Source organism: Doryrhamphus excisus, chromosome 15, assembly GCF_030265055.1.
Source record: "Doryrhamphus excisus isolate RoL2022-K1 chromosome 15, RoL_Dexc_1.0, whole genome shotgun sequence".
In the NCBI taxonomy this organism is placed as follows: domain Eukaryota; kingdom Metazoa; phylum Chordata; class Actinopteri; order Syngnathiformes; family Syngnathidae; genus Doryrhamphus; species Doryrhamphus excisus.
In genome coordinates, this window is record NC_080480.1 from 3,620,858 (window position 1) to 3,638,562 (window position 17,705).

A 17,705-nucleotide genomic window follows, 5' to 3' on the forward strand; every position below is an offset into this window, starting at 1 on the left:
TTTTAACTCATAGACCATATTAAACCATGAAACAGCGATCATTTATTCATTAATTTTTGGAAAACTGTAATAATTTAAGTGGTGTGCGTTATGTTTTTTTATTCTCCATGTTGTGAGATAATTTTTGAAAAAATTATTATTATTTTTTTTAAACCTGTAGACCATATTAAACCATGAAAAAATATATTATTATTTTTTTAAACCCATAGACCATATTAAACCATGAAACAGCGATCATTTATTCATTAATTTTTGGAAAACTGCAATAATTTAAGTGGTGTGTGTTACGTTTTTTTATTCTCCATGTTGTGAGATAATTAAAAAAATATATTATATATTATTAAACCATGAAACAGCGATACATTTTTGGAAAACTGCAATAATTAGATTACTTTTGAAAGTTTAACTCAAATACCCACTGTATTAAAGAGAGAGGGGGGTTGTTTGTTGTGCACAAACAGAACAAGCCTCCATAGTTGTTTCATCTTTGTCTTCATCTGCCAAAAATGTGCCTCAGGATGCGGCGTAATGCATATTAAACGTCTAAATAACTGCAAGCAAGTCAATGCGAATATTTGACAAACTCTGAAAAGGGAGAGAAAACATCACGTACGTACGTTGATGCTGCTCACATCCACTGGGGGCTGAATTCAAAGCAAACTCGAAACTATCTAAGCTCCTTTAAGGCTGGATTAATATTCTTGTGAGCGCTTTGCTTGCAATCATTTGCAAAAAGATCTAAAATGAGATATTTATTCTAGCTTTTTGTGATAAGCGATGCATGTGATTGTTGGAAGAGGGGTACAATTTGGTCGTTATTGTGTTTTTTCTTTTAATTCAATTGGGGTTGGGGAGGGCTTTGCTGAAGATGAGCTACAGTTAAAAAGAAAATGATGCAAGTTTGCGTCTGGGAAAGAAATCAGGAGTGAAAAAAAAAAAAAAGAAAAAAAAAGTGATGACCGTCCCATGATTCCTTGCTGCAGATACAGCGTGGTGGTGGAGGGCGAGAGAGGGAACAGGCCGCACATCTACTGCTTGGAGCAACTGCTGCAGGAGGCTGTGAGTACAACGCCTTGCCTGTCACCACGGGGTTAAATGTGCCACGTCGATCCCTCCTATTTCTGGGGACACTAGAGAGTGAGGGTGGGGGCGGGGGGGTGCTTGGAGCTGAAAGTGAAACATGAAACATGCATGAAACAAAGTAGGTCATACGTCATGTGACGGACGCATGCACAAAGCCTCCCTGGGCTCCCTTCTGCAGTCTTGAGATGAAGAAACAGATCATTTTTAATAATCTGACCACGCCCATTTTATAAAAGACTTACGTTACGTTAAAAGTACTTTTTTTTTTTTTTAATTTCTGTATATTCAGATCATCGACGTGAAGCCTCCGTCGGTGCGCTATCTCCCCGAGGGCACCCGCATCGCTGCCTACTGGAGTCAGCAGTACCGCTGCCTTTATCCTGGCACGGTTGTCAACGGTACAAAAACACACACACACACACACACACACACACACACATGGAGCTTAGACGCCATGAGTCATAATCAGTTTACACTTTAATTGTAGCTGGCAGCACAAACAAACGTAAAACGTCTCACTCCTGCCTCTTCACACAAACACAGTATGGTTTTCAAACAAGCTAAAACTATACCTGATATTATTAGAAATGTCAATATAATTGTATTAGTGCTATAATATACACTGACAATATTATACATATGGATCTAATAAGAACTGGATCAAATGGTTTTCCAACAACTGGCCATTCTCCAATCCAGTCATTGAGGGAATACTGCACTTGGTTAGCAACTTGGAAAAATGGTTAGCATGAACCGGCTAACAATGCACGAGAAATTTTGTCAATAAAGCCCTCTCAAAAAACATCCAACCCCACCACAATGTTCCATTTACATAACGCCAGCCGCATGTTAACCAAGCTGCAGAGACATTCTTATTGTAGCACTATAGTGCCACATGCTACTAGTGCTAACATGCTAACACCTCTGGTTCAGGGAAGTACAAGTAAAGTTTTACTGCTAAATACTTGAAGTATTACATGTTATTGTGAATGTTTCCTGTTACTATATGGCCATAGCGTGTATATGAAATGATATAGCATGGTAATGGTTCAATTTAATTAATGATAATGGTTTTATTTCATTTGAACATGCATCAGATTACAATTGAGTGCATCCCATAATCAGTTCACAGTTCCACATGTCCAAAAGGAGTAGGAAGAAGCAAAGCTTATTAAATCCTACCCCTCCATCTGGTACTTTTACAATCAGTAACTGTTACATTTGTTCACTTCCTGCTTTCCTAATATAAGTTATTTTAATTTTATTTAATTTTATTTTTTTTTTACTTTATTTTATTAATTTTTAAAAATGTTTTTAAAAAATTTAAATGATTAAAATTTTTTACATTTTTAAATTTTTATTTTTTTTGTCACGTACCAAAGTATGAGGTGATATGACCATACAATGACATAATGGGTACTGTAGTAAGTGTCAATATAGTGATATATATATATATAGATATAAATGTACTTCTTCCCTGAGATCATATTTCTCCTCTCTTGTAGGGAAGTATTGGATGACATTTTTAGGTAATTTGTTATTTTTAGCCTTATGCATTATTTTAGCTGTTTGAAGATGAACTATATCAGCAAGTTTAAGTATTTGTGATTTTAGACATAAGGAGTTAGAATGTTCTCTGTAGGCGGCATTATGAATTATCCTTACTGGCCTTTTTTGCAGTACATTTAGCGAGTGAAGATTGCTTTTATAGTTATTAGCCCATATTTCCACACAATAAGTAAGATATGGTAGAACCAGAGAGCAATAAATAAAGAGTGTGGAGTGACTGAAATATTTCTGGCCACCAGTTTGATTCCACATACTGAAATGCTATGGCTTTTTAACATAGTCCTAGCATATAAGTGTTTCAAATTGAGTTCTTCTAAGCTGTAGCAATGCAGAAGCTTGAAAAGGGGGTTGTGAATTCAGCCTTGGGTCAAGTGTATGAGTGCCTCTGAGCAAACCACATCAAAGTGTCTCAACAGATGTCAACAACATATTTGCAATTTCCCAAACAGGAAGTTCGGACATGGACGAGAACGACGATCTCATCACAGTGGAGTTTGACGATGGCGACACAGGCCGCATCCCGCTCTCGCACATCCGACTTCTGCCTCCGGATTACAAGATCCACTGTGAGTATACACACACACACACACACACACACACACAACGACTTCCCTTTTCTTTTCTTCCCCATTCAAACAAAGAGCAGCACCATGACAGATTAAAATGGCTCCAATTGCCAAAGAGGACATTTGTTGTTGACCGAGTGCTACTTTTGGGTTTTGTTACTGTAGTTGTTTTAGCAGGCGGTGGCGTTGCAGCCCGTAGGCCACTCCTGTGTTTATTTGCAAGATTTCTGTGTGTGTGTTGAGAGCAAATATTTTTTGTTCCCTTCCGTGCGCACAAAAACTGCATTTGAAGTCACTGCTTCAGTTGTATTAAAACTCACTTGTACTTGAGTTGCTACAATGGCCGTACAGTTAGCGGTTCTAGCGCCACCTGTTGTTTTGGCATCACCGTGACATCCTGCAAATCCGTTTTGTGTGGACAGCTTTTTTTTTGGGTGGGGGGTGGAACACAAACAATGTGGACAAAGCCTTAACCTAACAAGGATCCAAGCTTGATTTTTGTGTATATTTGCAGACTTGGGGAAACTGGGACTTTGTATTTAAGGGATGCTAATCTGCTGGATGAGAATTGTTGGCGTGCTATTGAGCAAACTGTTCAAGGGTCTGTGGAGTGGATTTGATATGTGTGGAACATAAATAACTGACTGGAAATTCCCGGCTGCGGATTACAGGGTCTATGCGGGTCCTTAAAAAGTCTTAAATAGACGTTTTGGTTGTCAGGGCCTAAAAAAAAAAAAAGAAATCATCTGGAACGTTTTGTATCCTGAATGTCGCAAAACACACCATCAGTTTGCGTCTTCAAATTTCTGCATGAAAAATACTTTGGAAAAAATTTAATACAAGTTTTGAGACGTTTTCTCATGCAATAACATGCTAACGTGTCTCCAAACCTTTAAATGGTCATGTAAATACAAAATAAATAAAACATAACTATAATCAGGAGCATAATTTTGGCGAAGGGCAATATTGAAACAGCAGCATAGTGAGCCAGGAGCTTGAAGAAGTCTTCATTTCGCCACCAAGCCTTTGCAGCATTCTGTTAAAAAAGAAGAAATAAAATAATAATAATAATAAATTATTCCAAATAATATATAAATATATATATATATTTTAAATTTATATATTTTATTTATATAAATTTATGTATTTTATATATATACACATATATATGTGGTACTATAATTATATTATAAATTATAATATAATATAAATATATAATTATATAAATATATAATATTTGATAGGGTGGAACAACAATATAAATTATATTTATATTATAAATTTATGTATTTTATATATACGTATATATAATAAATTTTACATACATATAAAACATAAATTTATAATAAATTTATGTATTTATAATAAATTTTACATATATATAAAATACATTATTTTACATATATAATACATAAATTTATAATAAAATTGTTTTATTTATAATGAATTTTACATATAGATAAAATAGATTTTTTTTACATATATATATATATAATACATACATTTATAATATAAACATAATTTATATTGTTGTCCACCGATCAAATATTATATATTTATATAATTATATATTTATATTATAATTTATAATATAATTATAGTACCATATATATATATATTGTGTGTATATATATGTGTGTGTATATATAAAATACATAAATTTATGTAAATAAAATATATAAATTAAAAAATATATACATATATATTATTTATAATAATTTATTATTATTCTTATTTTATTAAATAAAAAGAAGCTGCAGAAGAAACATCTACAAGCACGTAGCTTGAAGGTTTTAGAACCGCTCTAAAAACCCCAATGTTGGTTTATTTCCCCTGAGCAGGCGCCGAGCCTTCCCCTGCACTGCTGGTGGCCAGCTGCTCCAGGAGGAGAGTCCGTAAATGCAGCAAGGAGGGCAAAGAGGCCGGACCAAAGACGGATGAAAGCGCTCCAAAGGTGAAAGGAAAACCCGGTCGCAAGCCCAAACCCAAACCAGGTGAGATGCAGAAATAGGTAACGTTGTTATTCCTGATGGTTTTTTTCACTCAAGCCTAAAGACGCGAGTCAAATTCAAGTCTTATCTCTTCTGTGTTGGATACTATGTGGCTTGACAGAAGGGGCTGAACACAGCAAATCCTTTAAGACAATGCAGTATTTCCCTCTGGAGGTCAAAATATGGAGGGCGGGCTTAAAATAAATCTGTCACTTGAGGTAATAACCGCTGCCATCACTTTTTTCCCTTTTATTTCTGCCCCTTTTCTTCTCCTCGTAATTCCTCGGGAACCGTAAACGATTATTGCTTTCATGTGTCTGCATAACATTCTGGAAAAAAAAGCGACGCATTACACATTATTTGGCTCAGTGCTCGTGATGGATGCGCAATGTTTCTCCCCTTTAGTGCCTCCGTTATCCGTTTAAGGCCAATGCAAGCATCATTTATGTGGGACGAAAAAATAGATAAGAAGCCTAGCGTTTATAAAAGGAGCTAAAATAGAACATACCTATGTCATCTTTTATCAACCCACCAAAATATGCAAGGCTGCCATTTCTTGTAATTCTTATCACTTGTACTTTCATCTCTTGGACTAAACCATTTCTTGTAAAGTCCGCGTCTTCCTGTATGGCGAGATGCAAGGCCTAGCGGTTCTTAAAGTCTTTAAATTCAGACTTGCTGGTTTCTTTTCACTACAAAAGTGCACAAAGCTGCACAATGAAAATAGGAGAATATCCTGTATCCTGTTGTAAACACAGCATGGCTTCCTGCTGCTGTGTTTTTAAAATGGAAAAGAAACTAGTGGGGCACCAACCACTTCAAGGTTACATGGTAGGATCCATATTTGCCACAGAGATGTTTTTTTATGCACAGAAGCCAGGTCATATGTTTGATTTGGATCACTTTTTGTGTGGAACCGTTTTTTTCATTCATTCATTCATTTTCTACCGCTTTTTCCTCATGAGGGTTGTGGAGGGTGCTGGAGCCTATCCCAGCTGTCTTGGGGTGAGAGGCGGGGTACACCCTGGACTGGTGGCCAGCCAATCACAGGGCACATATAGACAAACAACCATTCACACTCACATTCATACCTATGGACAATTTGGAGTCGCCAATTAACCTAGCATGTTTTTGGAATGTGGGAGTACCCGGAGAAAACCCACGCATACACGGGGAGAACATGCAAACTCCCCACAGAGATGACTGAGGGTGGAATTGAACTCGGGTCTCCAGCAAAAGAGTTGTGTAATGTCATAAATAATGAATTATAGGAGTATATAAGTGACTATAGGGGTGCTACCTCATGTCTAGAGAGCTCTAATAATTTTAAAAAAAAAACACATTTAGAAGGTTCATTCGTTCATTCATTTTCTAGCGCTTTTCCTCACGAGGGTCGCGGGGGATTGCTGGAGCCTATCCCAGCTGTCTTCGGGACGAGAGGTGGGGTACACCCTGGACTGGTGGCCAGCCAATCACAGGGCACATATAGACAAACAACCATTCACACTCACATTCATACCTATGGACAATTGGGAGTCGCCAATTAAGCTAGCATGCATGTTGTTGGAATAATTTTACTTTATTTTAGTTGTATTGTGTGCGAGATTCATTGCTAGGTTAATTGGTGACTCCAAATTTTCCATAGATATGAATGTGAGTGTGAATGGTTGTTTGTCTATATGTGCCCTGTGATTGGCTGGCCAACAGTCCAGGTTCTACCCCGCCTCTCTCCCAAAGACAGCTGGGATAGGCTCCAGCCCGCCCCCGGGACCCTCGTGCGAATATGCAGTAGAAAATGAATGAATGAATGAGTGTAAAGATGACTATAGGGGTGCTATTTCATGTGTAGAGGGCTCTAATAATAACATATTTAACAATTCAAAGATACATTATTGTCTAGTTTTTTGTTTTGTTTTTTGCTGATGAGGAATTTAAAAGACATTTTTTTTTCATACGACTGTGACAATATAGTTTGTAGTATTCTATATTTATATTACTATTGCTGTTATTCATATATTATTGATAAGAAATACACCAACAACATTTGCAACTCATGTATGCATGATATAAGAGTCGCAACAAATATTACAAATATTACAAGTTCTGTCACTACTTGTGCAGTACTTGATTGCAACCAGTAGAGGCGCTGTTGGTTCCATCTCGATTATTATATGGATATATTATTTGGATTTCATTATTTGATACTTCACTATTTACAATTTCCATATTAATTAATAATTATTTTAATGATCATCCCTCAGACAAGTTTATTTATACAATTGAATCACTACTCTGTATTAAATATAAAATACATAGCACAATCTGGTGGTGTTAAACTTTTTATTTTTCCTTTCAGAAACCTCCTTGAACTCTGATGACAAAGACAAAACCGAGTCTCCGTCCTCCACTCAGCCTCCTGACAAAGCCCAGGATGCAACTAAGTCAGCACAGGAAAGGACCTCGTCTGTCCAGAAAACCGCTCAGGAGAAACCCCGGCCAGCTTCAAGGCCCGCGGTGGTCACCCAAACAAAACCGGTACACAAGACTTCTATCACGTCCCCTTCAAGTAGCCCTACCATCGCTACTCCAGTACCCAGAAAGCCGAGCTCGACCCCCGCTGCTAAACCTCAAGCTAAGCTGTCCTCTTCTATCTATCCGTCCACTTACGGGAAAGTCCTGACTGTGGATCTGTACAGCGAGCCCAATTTAACGTCGTACAATGGCCAGCGTAGAGACCGGGACAACATCAGACCCATGTCCAGACCCAGTATGATTCCATCATCCACTACACCAAAGCCAGCTGGCTCCTCAACGCCAAGACCGGTTGCTACTCCAGCATCTAAAACCAAACCAGACCATCACAGCATCCCCAGACCCATCAGTTCTGTTCTCCTCCCAGTTTCGAGGCTTCCAGCAGGCAAACCCGGCTCTTCTTTGACCCCTCGACCTTCATCAGCATCGTCAAGTCCATCTGGACACAAGCTGAAGCTTCCCTCTGACGGTTTATCATCCAGATCCGGCTCCATCTCCAGGCTCAAGCCCGCCCCCAGGCAGAGTGACGCGGTAGTGAAACGGAAACCAACGCCCGCCGAGCCCCTCGTGAAGCTCGACCACGAAGGTGTCACGTCGCCGAAAACCAAGAAGACCAAGGCTCTGATGTTGCTGGAAAACCGCGGCGTCCGACGCGATCACAGCCCCGTCACCGCCGCCGATCAGAAGCTGCTCAAATCCAAACCGAGACAACCCGAGCGCGAGAAAGAGTCCAGCTACACGCCGCAGATGTTGACTAAAGAGAGACCTGAGAGAAGTCGAGGACCGGACGCTAACGTGAAGGAGGAGAAAAAAGACGAGGAGGACAGAAGACAGGAGAGGAAGATGAAGGAGGAGTCCCAAAGTAGCAGCAGCAGCAGCAGCTCCGAGTCCGAGGAGGAAAGCGGCAAAGGGAAGATGAAGCAAAAGAAGAAATGCTCCTCAAGTTGCTCTTCCTCTTCTTCATCCTGTTCTGGATCTTCCTCCTCCTCCTCGTCGTCGTCCTCCTCTTCCTCCTCATCGTCCTCGTCAACAGACGACTCCTCCTGCAGCTCCGACGAAGAGAGAACGCCCACTCCTGCGCCAGGCCCCGTCTCTCCCGTGCCTACTGCAGAGGACAAAGTTAACGAGGAGGTGCAAGAAGCAGCGAAGGAGGTGAAGGAGGAGGTGGATGTCAAAGTGGAGGAGGACGACGACGAGGAGGAGGAGTCATCTCCTCTCTCGCATTCCCCCTCACCCTCTCCAACTCCGACCACTCCCGTTAAGCCGACTAAACCCACCAGCGGGAAGGGCTCCGGACAAAGGGGGCGTCCCCCTAAAAACAAGCCCAGCGGAGGAGAGGGGAAGGTGGGCAGGCCGAAGCGCAGAGAGGGGGTCCATCTCCCAACCACCAAGGAGTTGGCTAAACGACAGCGACTCCCAAGTGTGGAAAACAGACCCAAGATTTCCGCTTTTCTCCCAGCCAGACAGTTGTGGAAGTGGTTTGGGAAACCCACTCAAGTGAGCGTTTTTTTTTTACTTCGGAATCATCCATTGTTTTTCATTCCACTTATCATAATCCCCCCCCCCTTTCAGAGACGAGGAATGAAAGGCAAAGCGAAGAAGCTCTTCTACAAGGCCATCGTGCGCGGCCGAGAGATGATCCGCATCGGCGACTGCGCCGTCTTCCTGTCCGCCGGACGTCCGAACCTGCCGTTCATCGGCCGCATCCAAAGTATGTGGGAGTCATGGGGCAGCAACATGGTGGTCAGGGTCAACTGGTTCTACCATCCGGAGGAGACCAACCCTGGCAAGAAACTCACCGACAAGAAGGTATTGGGTCATATGCATGAAGAGATGATTCCGAAGTGGAACTGCTTGTTAGTCTTTTTTTTTTTTTCCTAAATATGGAATATCTCCTTCTGCAGAATTGGGAACAAATATGCGGACAATCCATACCAGCTGCTCTACACTCATCTATACAAAGAAAAGACTTCATGGAGGTGAGAAGGTTTCTGGAAAAAGTGCTAATCGTACTTTTGAGTATGTACGTACGTCACGGCTATCGGGATCGAACTGGCATCATTCAATATCCCCGCCCAACCGAGACCTTCTACTCGCCCTCTAGACATGAAGTAACCACCTGCAATGAAAGCCTGTTGTTTTGGTGATCAAGTCTGGTGCTTGTGTGTCTGACCGAATGTTACAGTGGCGTCAATAGGCCTATTTTAGGGGGGCTTCAACCCCCCCCCTAAAATGTTCTTAAGCCCCCTAAGTAATTAGATATTTTTTATAGATTTTTTAAATTTTTATAGCAAATTTTATATAATATATTATATAAAGAATTTTATATAATAATATTTGTATTAGTTCATTTTGCCATTATTTATGCTTAATTTAGGCAAAAAAAACAAACATACAATTGCCTTGAATATGCATATTTTGTGATGGATCATATTCAAATTCAAAAGATTTTTAAACACATTTTTTTACAATTTATTTTTACAAAAAAATCTGACAAATTTTATATAATATATTATATAATGTAGATATATATATATAATTATATATACTAATATTTTTATTAGTTCATTTTTCCATTATTTATGCTTAATTTAGGCAAAAAAAATACATACAATTGCCTTGAATATGCATATTTTGTGACTAATAATGGATCATATTCAAATTCAAAAGGTTTTTAATACATTTTTTTACAAAAAATTTTTTTTTACAAAAAATCTGGCAAATTGTATATAATATATTATATAATATAGATATAATATTATATATATATATAATTATATATATATATTTTTATAGTTCTTTTTGCCATTATTTATGCTTAATGTAGAAAAATAATATACGAAAAATATATACAATTGCCTTGAATATGCATATTTTGTGACTGATAATAGATTATATTCAAATTCAAAAGATTTTTTTTTATTTTTTATAGATTTTTTTACAAAAAAAATATCTGATGTTAAATGTTATATATATATTATATATTATATAACATAGATATAATATACATATAATTATATATAATAATATTCATCAGTTCATTTTGCCATTATTTATGCTTAATTTAGGCAAAAAAAATACATACAATTGACATAAATATGTATATTTTGTGACTGATAGACTAATAGATCATATTCAAAACAGTCATTCATTTATTCATATATTTTTTTTTAATTGTGATGGAGTGAAACCAGGAAATTTGAGTCGCTAAGTGGCGAGGGATTACAAATATGGGAAACAAATATGATTTATATTGCAGCTATTCCAACGATATATACATTAATATCCATAATGATCTTTGTGTGTGCACAGCGCGCCCTCTACCAGTCGTCCCACAGCGACGAGAACGACGTGCAGACCGTCAGTCACAAATGCCTGGTGGTGGGCGTGGAGGAGTACGAGCAGATGACCCACACACGGCGCTACGCCGAGAGCGAGGACCTTTACTACCTGGCCGGAACCTACGAGCCCACCACTGGCATGATCTTCAACACGGACGGCGTCCCGGTGGTCTGCTAGGAATCAACAAAACATGAAACCAAAACGTGAGGCGACGAGCTGTCAATATCCACTTCAATGTCTATTAGCGAGACGATGCTCTTATAGGTCGTATATTCATGGACTGAACATTTGCACACACACACACACACATATATATAATATGTAAATACACACCTACAGCTAACAGAAAGCTATATAGAGGCAAATATGAGTGTTTTATTTTCATCTTCTAGATATGTCCGAGTACAGCTTTAACGAAATGTGAATGACGACGCAGGCGGCGAGAGACCGTTGTGATGTTCCCATGTTGCCGTGGTGATGATGTTACAAGTCCTGTTTTGGGTCATTTCATTCGGTGTATATCTTTTTCGAGAACAGCAGCGGCGATAGACGCTAAAAGAGAGGAAGCGATGCACAGGAAGACAAAAAGAGGTCGAGACTCCCTCCAATTTTGCTGTCCAACAGAGAGCACTTAAACATATACATATATATAAATATATAAATATCTATATCTATATATTATATATACCAATACAACACTTTATTTGAACCCTGTCCTTCCCCATGACAATCCAAAGTCAGGCAGATTCAACTGTCTCAAACTCCTTCAGACACTCAGGCTAAAAAGAGAGGAAGTCGTCTTTTTGCAGCACTTCTCCATTGTCGTCTTTGGCTTCTTAAAGGAACAGTACACCCTTTCAAACATACTACACATACATCAGTATGTGTATATCGGCCATCTTGGGGGTAATGTAGAATGAAAATTGGCTTTACCGAGAAAGCTTATGCACAGATTTGAACTCAGAGTGGATTCAACCCCCCCCCACCCCCCTACCCCCACTTTTTTTTTTTTTCACGTCCTGCCATTTTTCATCCGTCCATTTTTGGCCCTATGTGTAATTTGTATTTTTTGACAGGTGTGTGTGTGTGTGTGTGTGTGCGGGGGGTCTTATGTGTCTTCCTAGAGTTTTTATCACAACCCCCCCCTCATGCTACACCCTCTTTCACTGCAAAAAAAAGTCAATTTTTCCACGCTTTATATTCACCACGCTCAGCTTCCTTGTGCCTATTTTGACTATTTTTAGAATTCAGATGTTGAATGTCACGCTGAGGGGGCCTTACTTTTATTTTATTTTTTGATTTTTTATTTTTTTTTTGCCAAATGGTCACGCTCCTTCCACCATCTTGGCCCCTTTGTGGCCACAAAAACTGCAATCCAATATAGTGTGACTCCCACACTGAGAATAATCTTGTTGATATTCAATAACTTTTTTAAATATGTGCTGCTTGCGCTAATCTTCGATAAAGTCACGGGTACAGTCGAGATTCACTTCATACGAGAAAACGTTTCGATCACATGCTGCTAGTTTTATGTCGATTATATATATATATTTTTTTCGGTCTGACAAGGTACATTGAGACTAAAGCGATTATGACGCACACACTTTGTGGAGTGGAGGTCACACTAAATGAACACCCGATGAAAACCTAACAAGTGCCCGTTATGAATGTTTTTTCGTCTTTACACCCCCCATTATCTGCTGAAGCACTTTTTTTTTTTTTTTAACGCATCTTTTGTAAGCTGTCAAGCTGTGTTAAAGCCTTCCCATCGCTTTCCATCCAAAGCCTTACAGGGTCCAACATGTCCTCATTTTATTGCCGTTTTATTATTATTATTATTATTATTAGCAACCTTGTGTTTTACTTTGCCTTGCTTTTGCTGTGATTTTTTTTCTTATACATTTTTTGTATACATTTTTATTTTTTTGACACCCCCCCCCCCCTCTGAACAATCGTCCACGCCTGCTGACAGGCACTGGGAGCTAGCTGCTAGAGAGAGAGAGAGAGAGAGAGAGCATAAGAGAGAATGGGAGAGAGAGAGAGAGAGAGAGAGAGGTGGACTGGAGGCTGGTTCTTCGTCTGCTGTTCCTTCAGTATCGCAATCGTCCTGTTACAAAAAAGATTATTTTGAAAATGAATAGAAAAAAAAAATCATCTAAGTTTTGTAAATGATCACTTCACTGTCAGGTGGAGAGAGAAAAAAGCTTATCAGAATATACTTTGTACACATGTCTAATCTTGTAAAAAAAAAAATAAAAAAAATGCAAAAGATTACATTTTAAATCAGAAACCAGATATATTCTGTTAGACTATACCGTATGTGTTTTTTTTTTTTTTTTTTTTTTTTTTACAGACAACAACCACGTTTACCAGTGTTTCTTTTTAATGGTTTTAGTAACTCAGTATTTTCTAGTTAATAAACTGATGGAACTGTACTAGTTCTGTGTTTCAATGTGTTTTTTTTTTATTACATCAAAGTACCAAACACATTGGCCAACTTTTTGAAGCATCAAAATATGATATATGTAGTATTCTAGGTGTCAGTAATGTTACTGTAAAGTTTAGTGAGACACACAAGCACCAGACTTGATCACAACAGGTTTTGATTGCAGGTTTCACTGATCCCCTTCAATGAACACGGGTATTTACAATGGTGGCTGTAACCCATGTCAAGCTAAAATCAACTCTGAACATCTCACTTCCTGTCTGCCCCCCCGCTTAGCTCCTCTACACCGGAAAGCATTTACAGCCACACACACACCAGCACAAGTCTTATTTACTTTATTATATCTACCATATTGGGTAATATGAGTTTAAAAGTGACTATAGGGGTGCTATTTCATGTCTAGAGAGCTCTAATAATGCTTATAGCTGTATTTGTACAGATTTTTTTACAGAGAGATAACACTAACAAGTATTGAAGTATTTTTACATGTAGCAAGGATGCTACAGGCTATTTTTCCACCCCTCCACTTTCCCGGGCTGACATTTAAAGTGAATATTTAGCAGATTTGGGTGAATTTGACGCTTTTCTAAGGTTCCCAAATGATCATTTTGTTTCTCTCCCAGTCAGCCCCCTTGTCCGTTTGAGTGGACTGCCCCTTTAATCATCAGTGGACTCCATTTTGGCAGCCTTGTAATGAAGCTGCTGGTTGTGAGAAAATGGAGGGAAGTTCAGCTTCCTATAATGTCGACCGCAGGAGGAACGTCCTTCACTGCTGACTGTTCATGTGTGTGTGTGTGTGTGGACCTTTTTTGGGATTCCACTGTGTCAGTTGGTAATAAAATATTTGCTGACATGGATGGTGTGTGTGTGTGTGTGTGTGTGTGTGTGTGTGTGGTTTTGATAGAGATCCTGTTTCGTGGCAAGAGCCGCAGTCAGGGGTTTGGCCACGTCTCAGTTTCTCTCAAAGGAACAACATCAGCATAACATCAGCACCTGCTGGGAGAATCTTCTCTCTCTCTCTTTTTTTCACACACACACAAACGTTGAGATATAGCGCCATCTTCTATAGCACACATACACTGTTCTGTGGGTGTGTCAGCATAAAGGATTGTGATTGGCTAACATCACAAGAACAGAGGCCTCTTATTGGCTGAAACGCCTTTGCCGCTTACACTGAGGTATGTGTGTCGTTTCTCTTCCTCCCACTTCAGTGTTTTTCAGTACTTGTATGTGTGTGTGTATGAGAGAGTGTAGTTTCCCAGGAGACAGGTAACCGAGTGAGGGGGCGTTGAAAAAGGAAGTACAGCTCACAAAAAAAAAACTGTTGACAAAGCTTTATATTCTCTGACTTTCACAATGTCACAGCTGCGCTCGTCCTTCAAACTGTGTTTAGTCAAAATGCTTTGGGGGAAAACCTGTCACCTGTCAGACACTTTTACTTGTCATTCTTCCTGTTGGTTTATAAATTATACATTGACGTATTTGAGCTTTCGGTCGTTCTTCGAAATATCGCTGTTTAATTATTGTTTTGTTGTGCTAGGTGGTCTGTATATAATTCACCCCGGAACGATTGATAGGGGAGTGGTTGCCACCCGGAGGGGTGGGCGTAAGGGACAGAGGTTTCTCTTCCTGTTTTGGTTGCAAAATGGGCGGTAAAGTCTCACCGAGCAAGGAGACTGAGTTAATGTTGGAAAGGAGACTAAAGTTCTCTCCCAAGTTCGACACCCAGCCTCAACTTCAGTTTTATTTGTTAATATTGTTAGTCAAAAAGTAAAATTGTACTTTAATCTTGCGCTAAATTCAAGCATAAAAATGTCTAAATGAATACAAATACAAGAAAGCGTTGTAATTGTGATTCTAGTAGTGTACATTCTTACATTGGCCACTAGGTGTCGTTGTTCGGTGAAACATGCACTAGACTCGTCATTAAGGTTCCCTAGGGAACACATTAACTGTGACACTGCTCAAGCAGTTTTGTTTACGTCTTATTTACTCCTATTTTGGGTGATAGGAGTGTATGAATTACGCTGTCAAGAAAAAAAAACTACAAGGAACTGCAATGTGAGTCTTAATTTTGCCTAATATGTCTTATTTTCTTTGATTAGATCTACTAGAAAAACATTAGTTTTCTATGCCGCTTATCCTCACTAGGTTGGAGGGGTTATGCTGGAGCCTATCCCAGCTGAGTTTGAGTAAGAGGCAGGGTACACCTTGGACTGATCACCAGCCAATTGTAAGTATATGTACTGTATTGAGTAATACAAATGTAAAGGTGACTATAGGGGTGTTATTTCATGTCTTCGAGGCTCTGTAATATTAAAATCCGTATTTAAGTGATTGGCATAATTTAATATTGAATTATACTTCTACGCTGGAATTCATTTATGAAAATAACCGCGATGAACGAGGGGCGACTGTATGTGCTTATTTCGCTGACGGCGTTCTAATGAGCTCGTTTCCGTTGTAATACCGAATAGTGCCTCAGGGGGCGATAATGAGTCAATAGCAAGAATAATCTAAATAGCGAGGCTATATTTTATATCTAATTAGGCATTTTTATTTGTGTATTTATTTATGTATACACAGTATATATCCCTACATAGAGCTAATACTTTCTCACTGCCTATTGTGGTGTATATGAATGACAACTCAGCTGGATGCATTTTAGTTCCTGGGTGTGTCACGTGCTGCATGTCAATTAGCTGCATCTATTATTCATGTTGACACAATAATAATTGAAACACCGGACTTCTGGGTATTTTTATTAGTCTCTTAGACCTTAAAATAAATCAAGTATTCACTATCACTGTAGCGATAACGCCAAAGTAGACGTTCTCTGCAAAGTTATATACAGTACAAGTTTTATGCACACGCAATATGGATGCATCTGATGCTCCTAATTACTTTGCGCACATTTGGTATGGTAGCAGTTTGCATTACAGTTTTTTTTTTCACGCATTGTGACAAAGTTGACTGTCCCTAGTCTGTCAGACTGTCCTCAACCTTCTCCGCGTCCTCCTCTCCCCCCTCCTCCATCTCCGCAGCTGTGCACATCTCTGCGGGATTCTCGGCGTCCTGTTGCGCTCTTAGCACACGGTCTGTGGTCGAGTTGTAGATGTCACTGGAGCATTTGATCAGTCGGATGAGCATGAGGCTACGGTGCAGGCGGAGTCCTCCTTTCTGGCTGTGAGACGTGTACAGTTTCCCCAAAGAAGTGTAGAATATCTTCATAGCCTGGCTGCTCGCATCCATGTCCGCTAATTCTGTATTAATAATATGTATAAAAATTATATAAATATATATACATTCAAAACCAAAACAATTACGTCATGTTGAAGCTTCTTTTTTTGTATCAACGCTAATGCTAACGAATAGTATTATGCTAGCTATAGCTAGTGTATCAACGCTAATGCTAACGAATATTATGCTAGCTATAGCTAGTGTATCAACGCTAATGCTAAATAATATTATGCTACCTATAGCTAGTGTTCACAGTGTGTTTTAAATAAAGTTTTGCCACATGTCATCGTTTAAAATAAACTCATCAACATACCTTAATTGACTTGTTTGAGGTGTTGTTTGGTTTGTTAATTGATCAATCTCTTAGAGATTAATAAAATATGTACAGCATCTATGTGATAGTGTGTGGCCTTCACGTTGAAATTGATTTTTTTTCTTCAGACGTGCCTGTGACGTTAAAAAAATGTACAAACGCTCACGTCTGTGACGTCACAGAGACGCAGGTGCACGAGGAATGACGTCACAAATAAGTCCACGCTCATTAAGTCGTAAAATACTTGGATGTGTGCATCAGTGTGTTTGACGTGAGGTTTTTACATAGTGGTTGGTTGATATTGGTGAATCACAGTTTATCTTGACGTAAATTTGATGTATTCACCGATGAATAAACTGTTGTTCAAATAGTCTTTTGGTGATAATGTTCGCACATGACAGAAAAGTCTTCTTCAGCCTTATGCTGCCACCTTCAGGTCAAGACTGGTCATGACATAATAAATGTCATGTATCACTTTCACACTTTCACTTTAAGTTCGGTACTCTGGTCTGGTGTAAAATAAATATACTTACATAAATATACTTATACAGTATATATACTTGAGTGAGGTTCATTTAGCGTTCACATTTGTATGTTTGTTTTCGGAACAAAAACATTAGCAT

The 17,705-nt window shown here is 38.9% G+C and overlaps 2 protein-coding genes across 4 annotated transcripts in view; one reads left to right on the forward strand and one right to left on the reverse strand.

The window, feature by feature from the left end:
• tnrc18 (trinucleotide repeat containing 18) overlaps nt 1–13,473 on the forward strand; it is a 48,678-nt gene extending 35,205 nt beyond the window's left edge. For 2 of the 3 annotated variants that reach the window (XM_058050453.1, XM_058050456.1), the window contains exons 23-30: nt 984–1,059; nt 1,373–1,481; nt 3,102–3,218; nt 5,060–5,212; nt 7,566–9,238; nt 9,314–9,550; nt 9,646–9,720; nt 11,054–13,473. In XM_058050453.1, the coding sequence (XP_057906436.1) occupies nt 984–1,059; nt 1,373–1,481; nt 3,102–3,218; nt 5,060–5,212; nt 7,566–9,238; nt 9,314–9,550; nt 9,646–9,720; nt 11,054–11,260 (2,647 nt within the window). In that variant the 3' untranslated portion in view covers nt 11,261–13,473. The remainder of the gene's footprint in view (nt 1–983; nt 1,060–1,372; nt 1,482–3,101; nt 3,219–5,059; nt 5,213–7,565; nt 9,239–9,313; nt 9,551–9,645; nt 9,721–11,053) is intronic. The other variant, XM_058050454.1, reaches the window with a different exon arrangement.
• Nucleotides 13,474–16,251: 2,778 nt separating this feature from the next.
• LOC131103852 (immediate early response gene 2 protein-like) lies at nt 16,252–17,227 on the reverse strand. The gene is made up of 2 exons (XM_058050472.1): nt 17,083–17,227; nt 16,252–16,792 (listed from the first exon to the last, which is right to left on the reverse strand). The coding sequence occupies exon 2, from the start codon at nt 16,779–16,781 to the stop codon at nt 16,509–16,511; it is 273 nt and encodes a 90-aa protein (XP_057906455.1). The 5' UTR covers nt 16,782–16,792; nt 17,083–17,227; the 3' UTR covers nt 16,252–16,508.
• Nucleotides 17,228–17,705: the final 478 nt, after the last annotated feature.

What these genes read in the sequence shown, in the direction of transcription:
- LOC131103852 (XM_058050472.1), bottom strand. Translation starts at nt 16,781, where the DNA reads ATGGATGCGAGCAGCCAGGCTATGAAGATATTCTACACTTCTTTGGGG.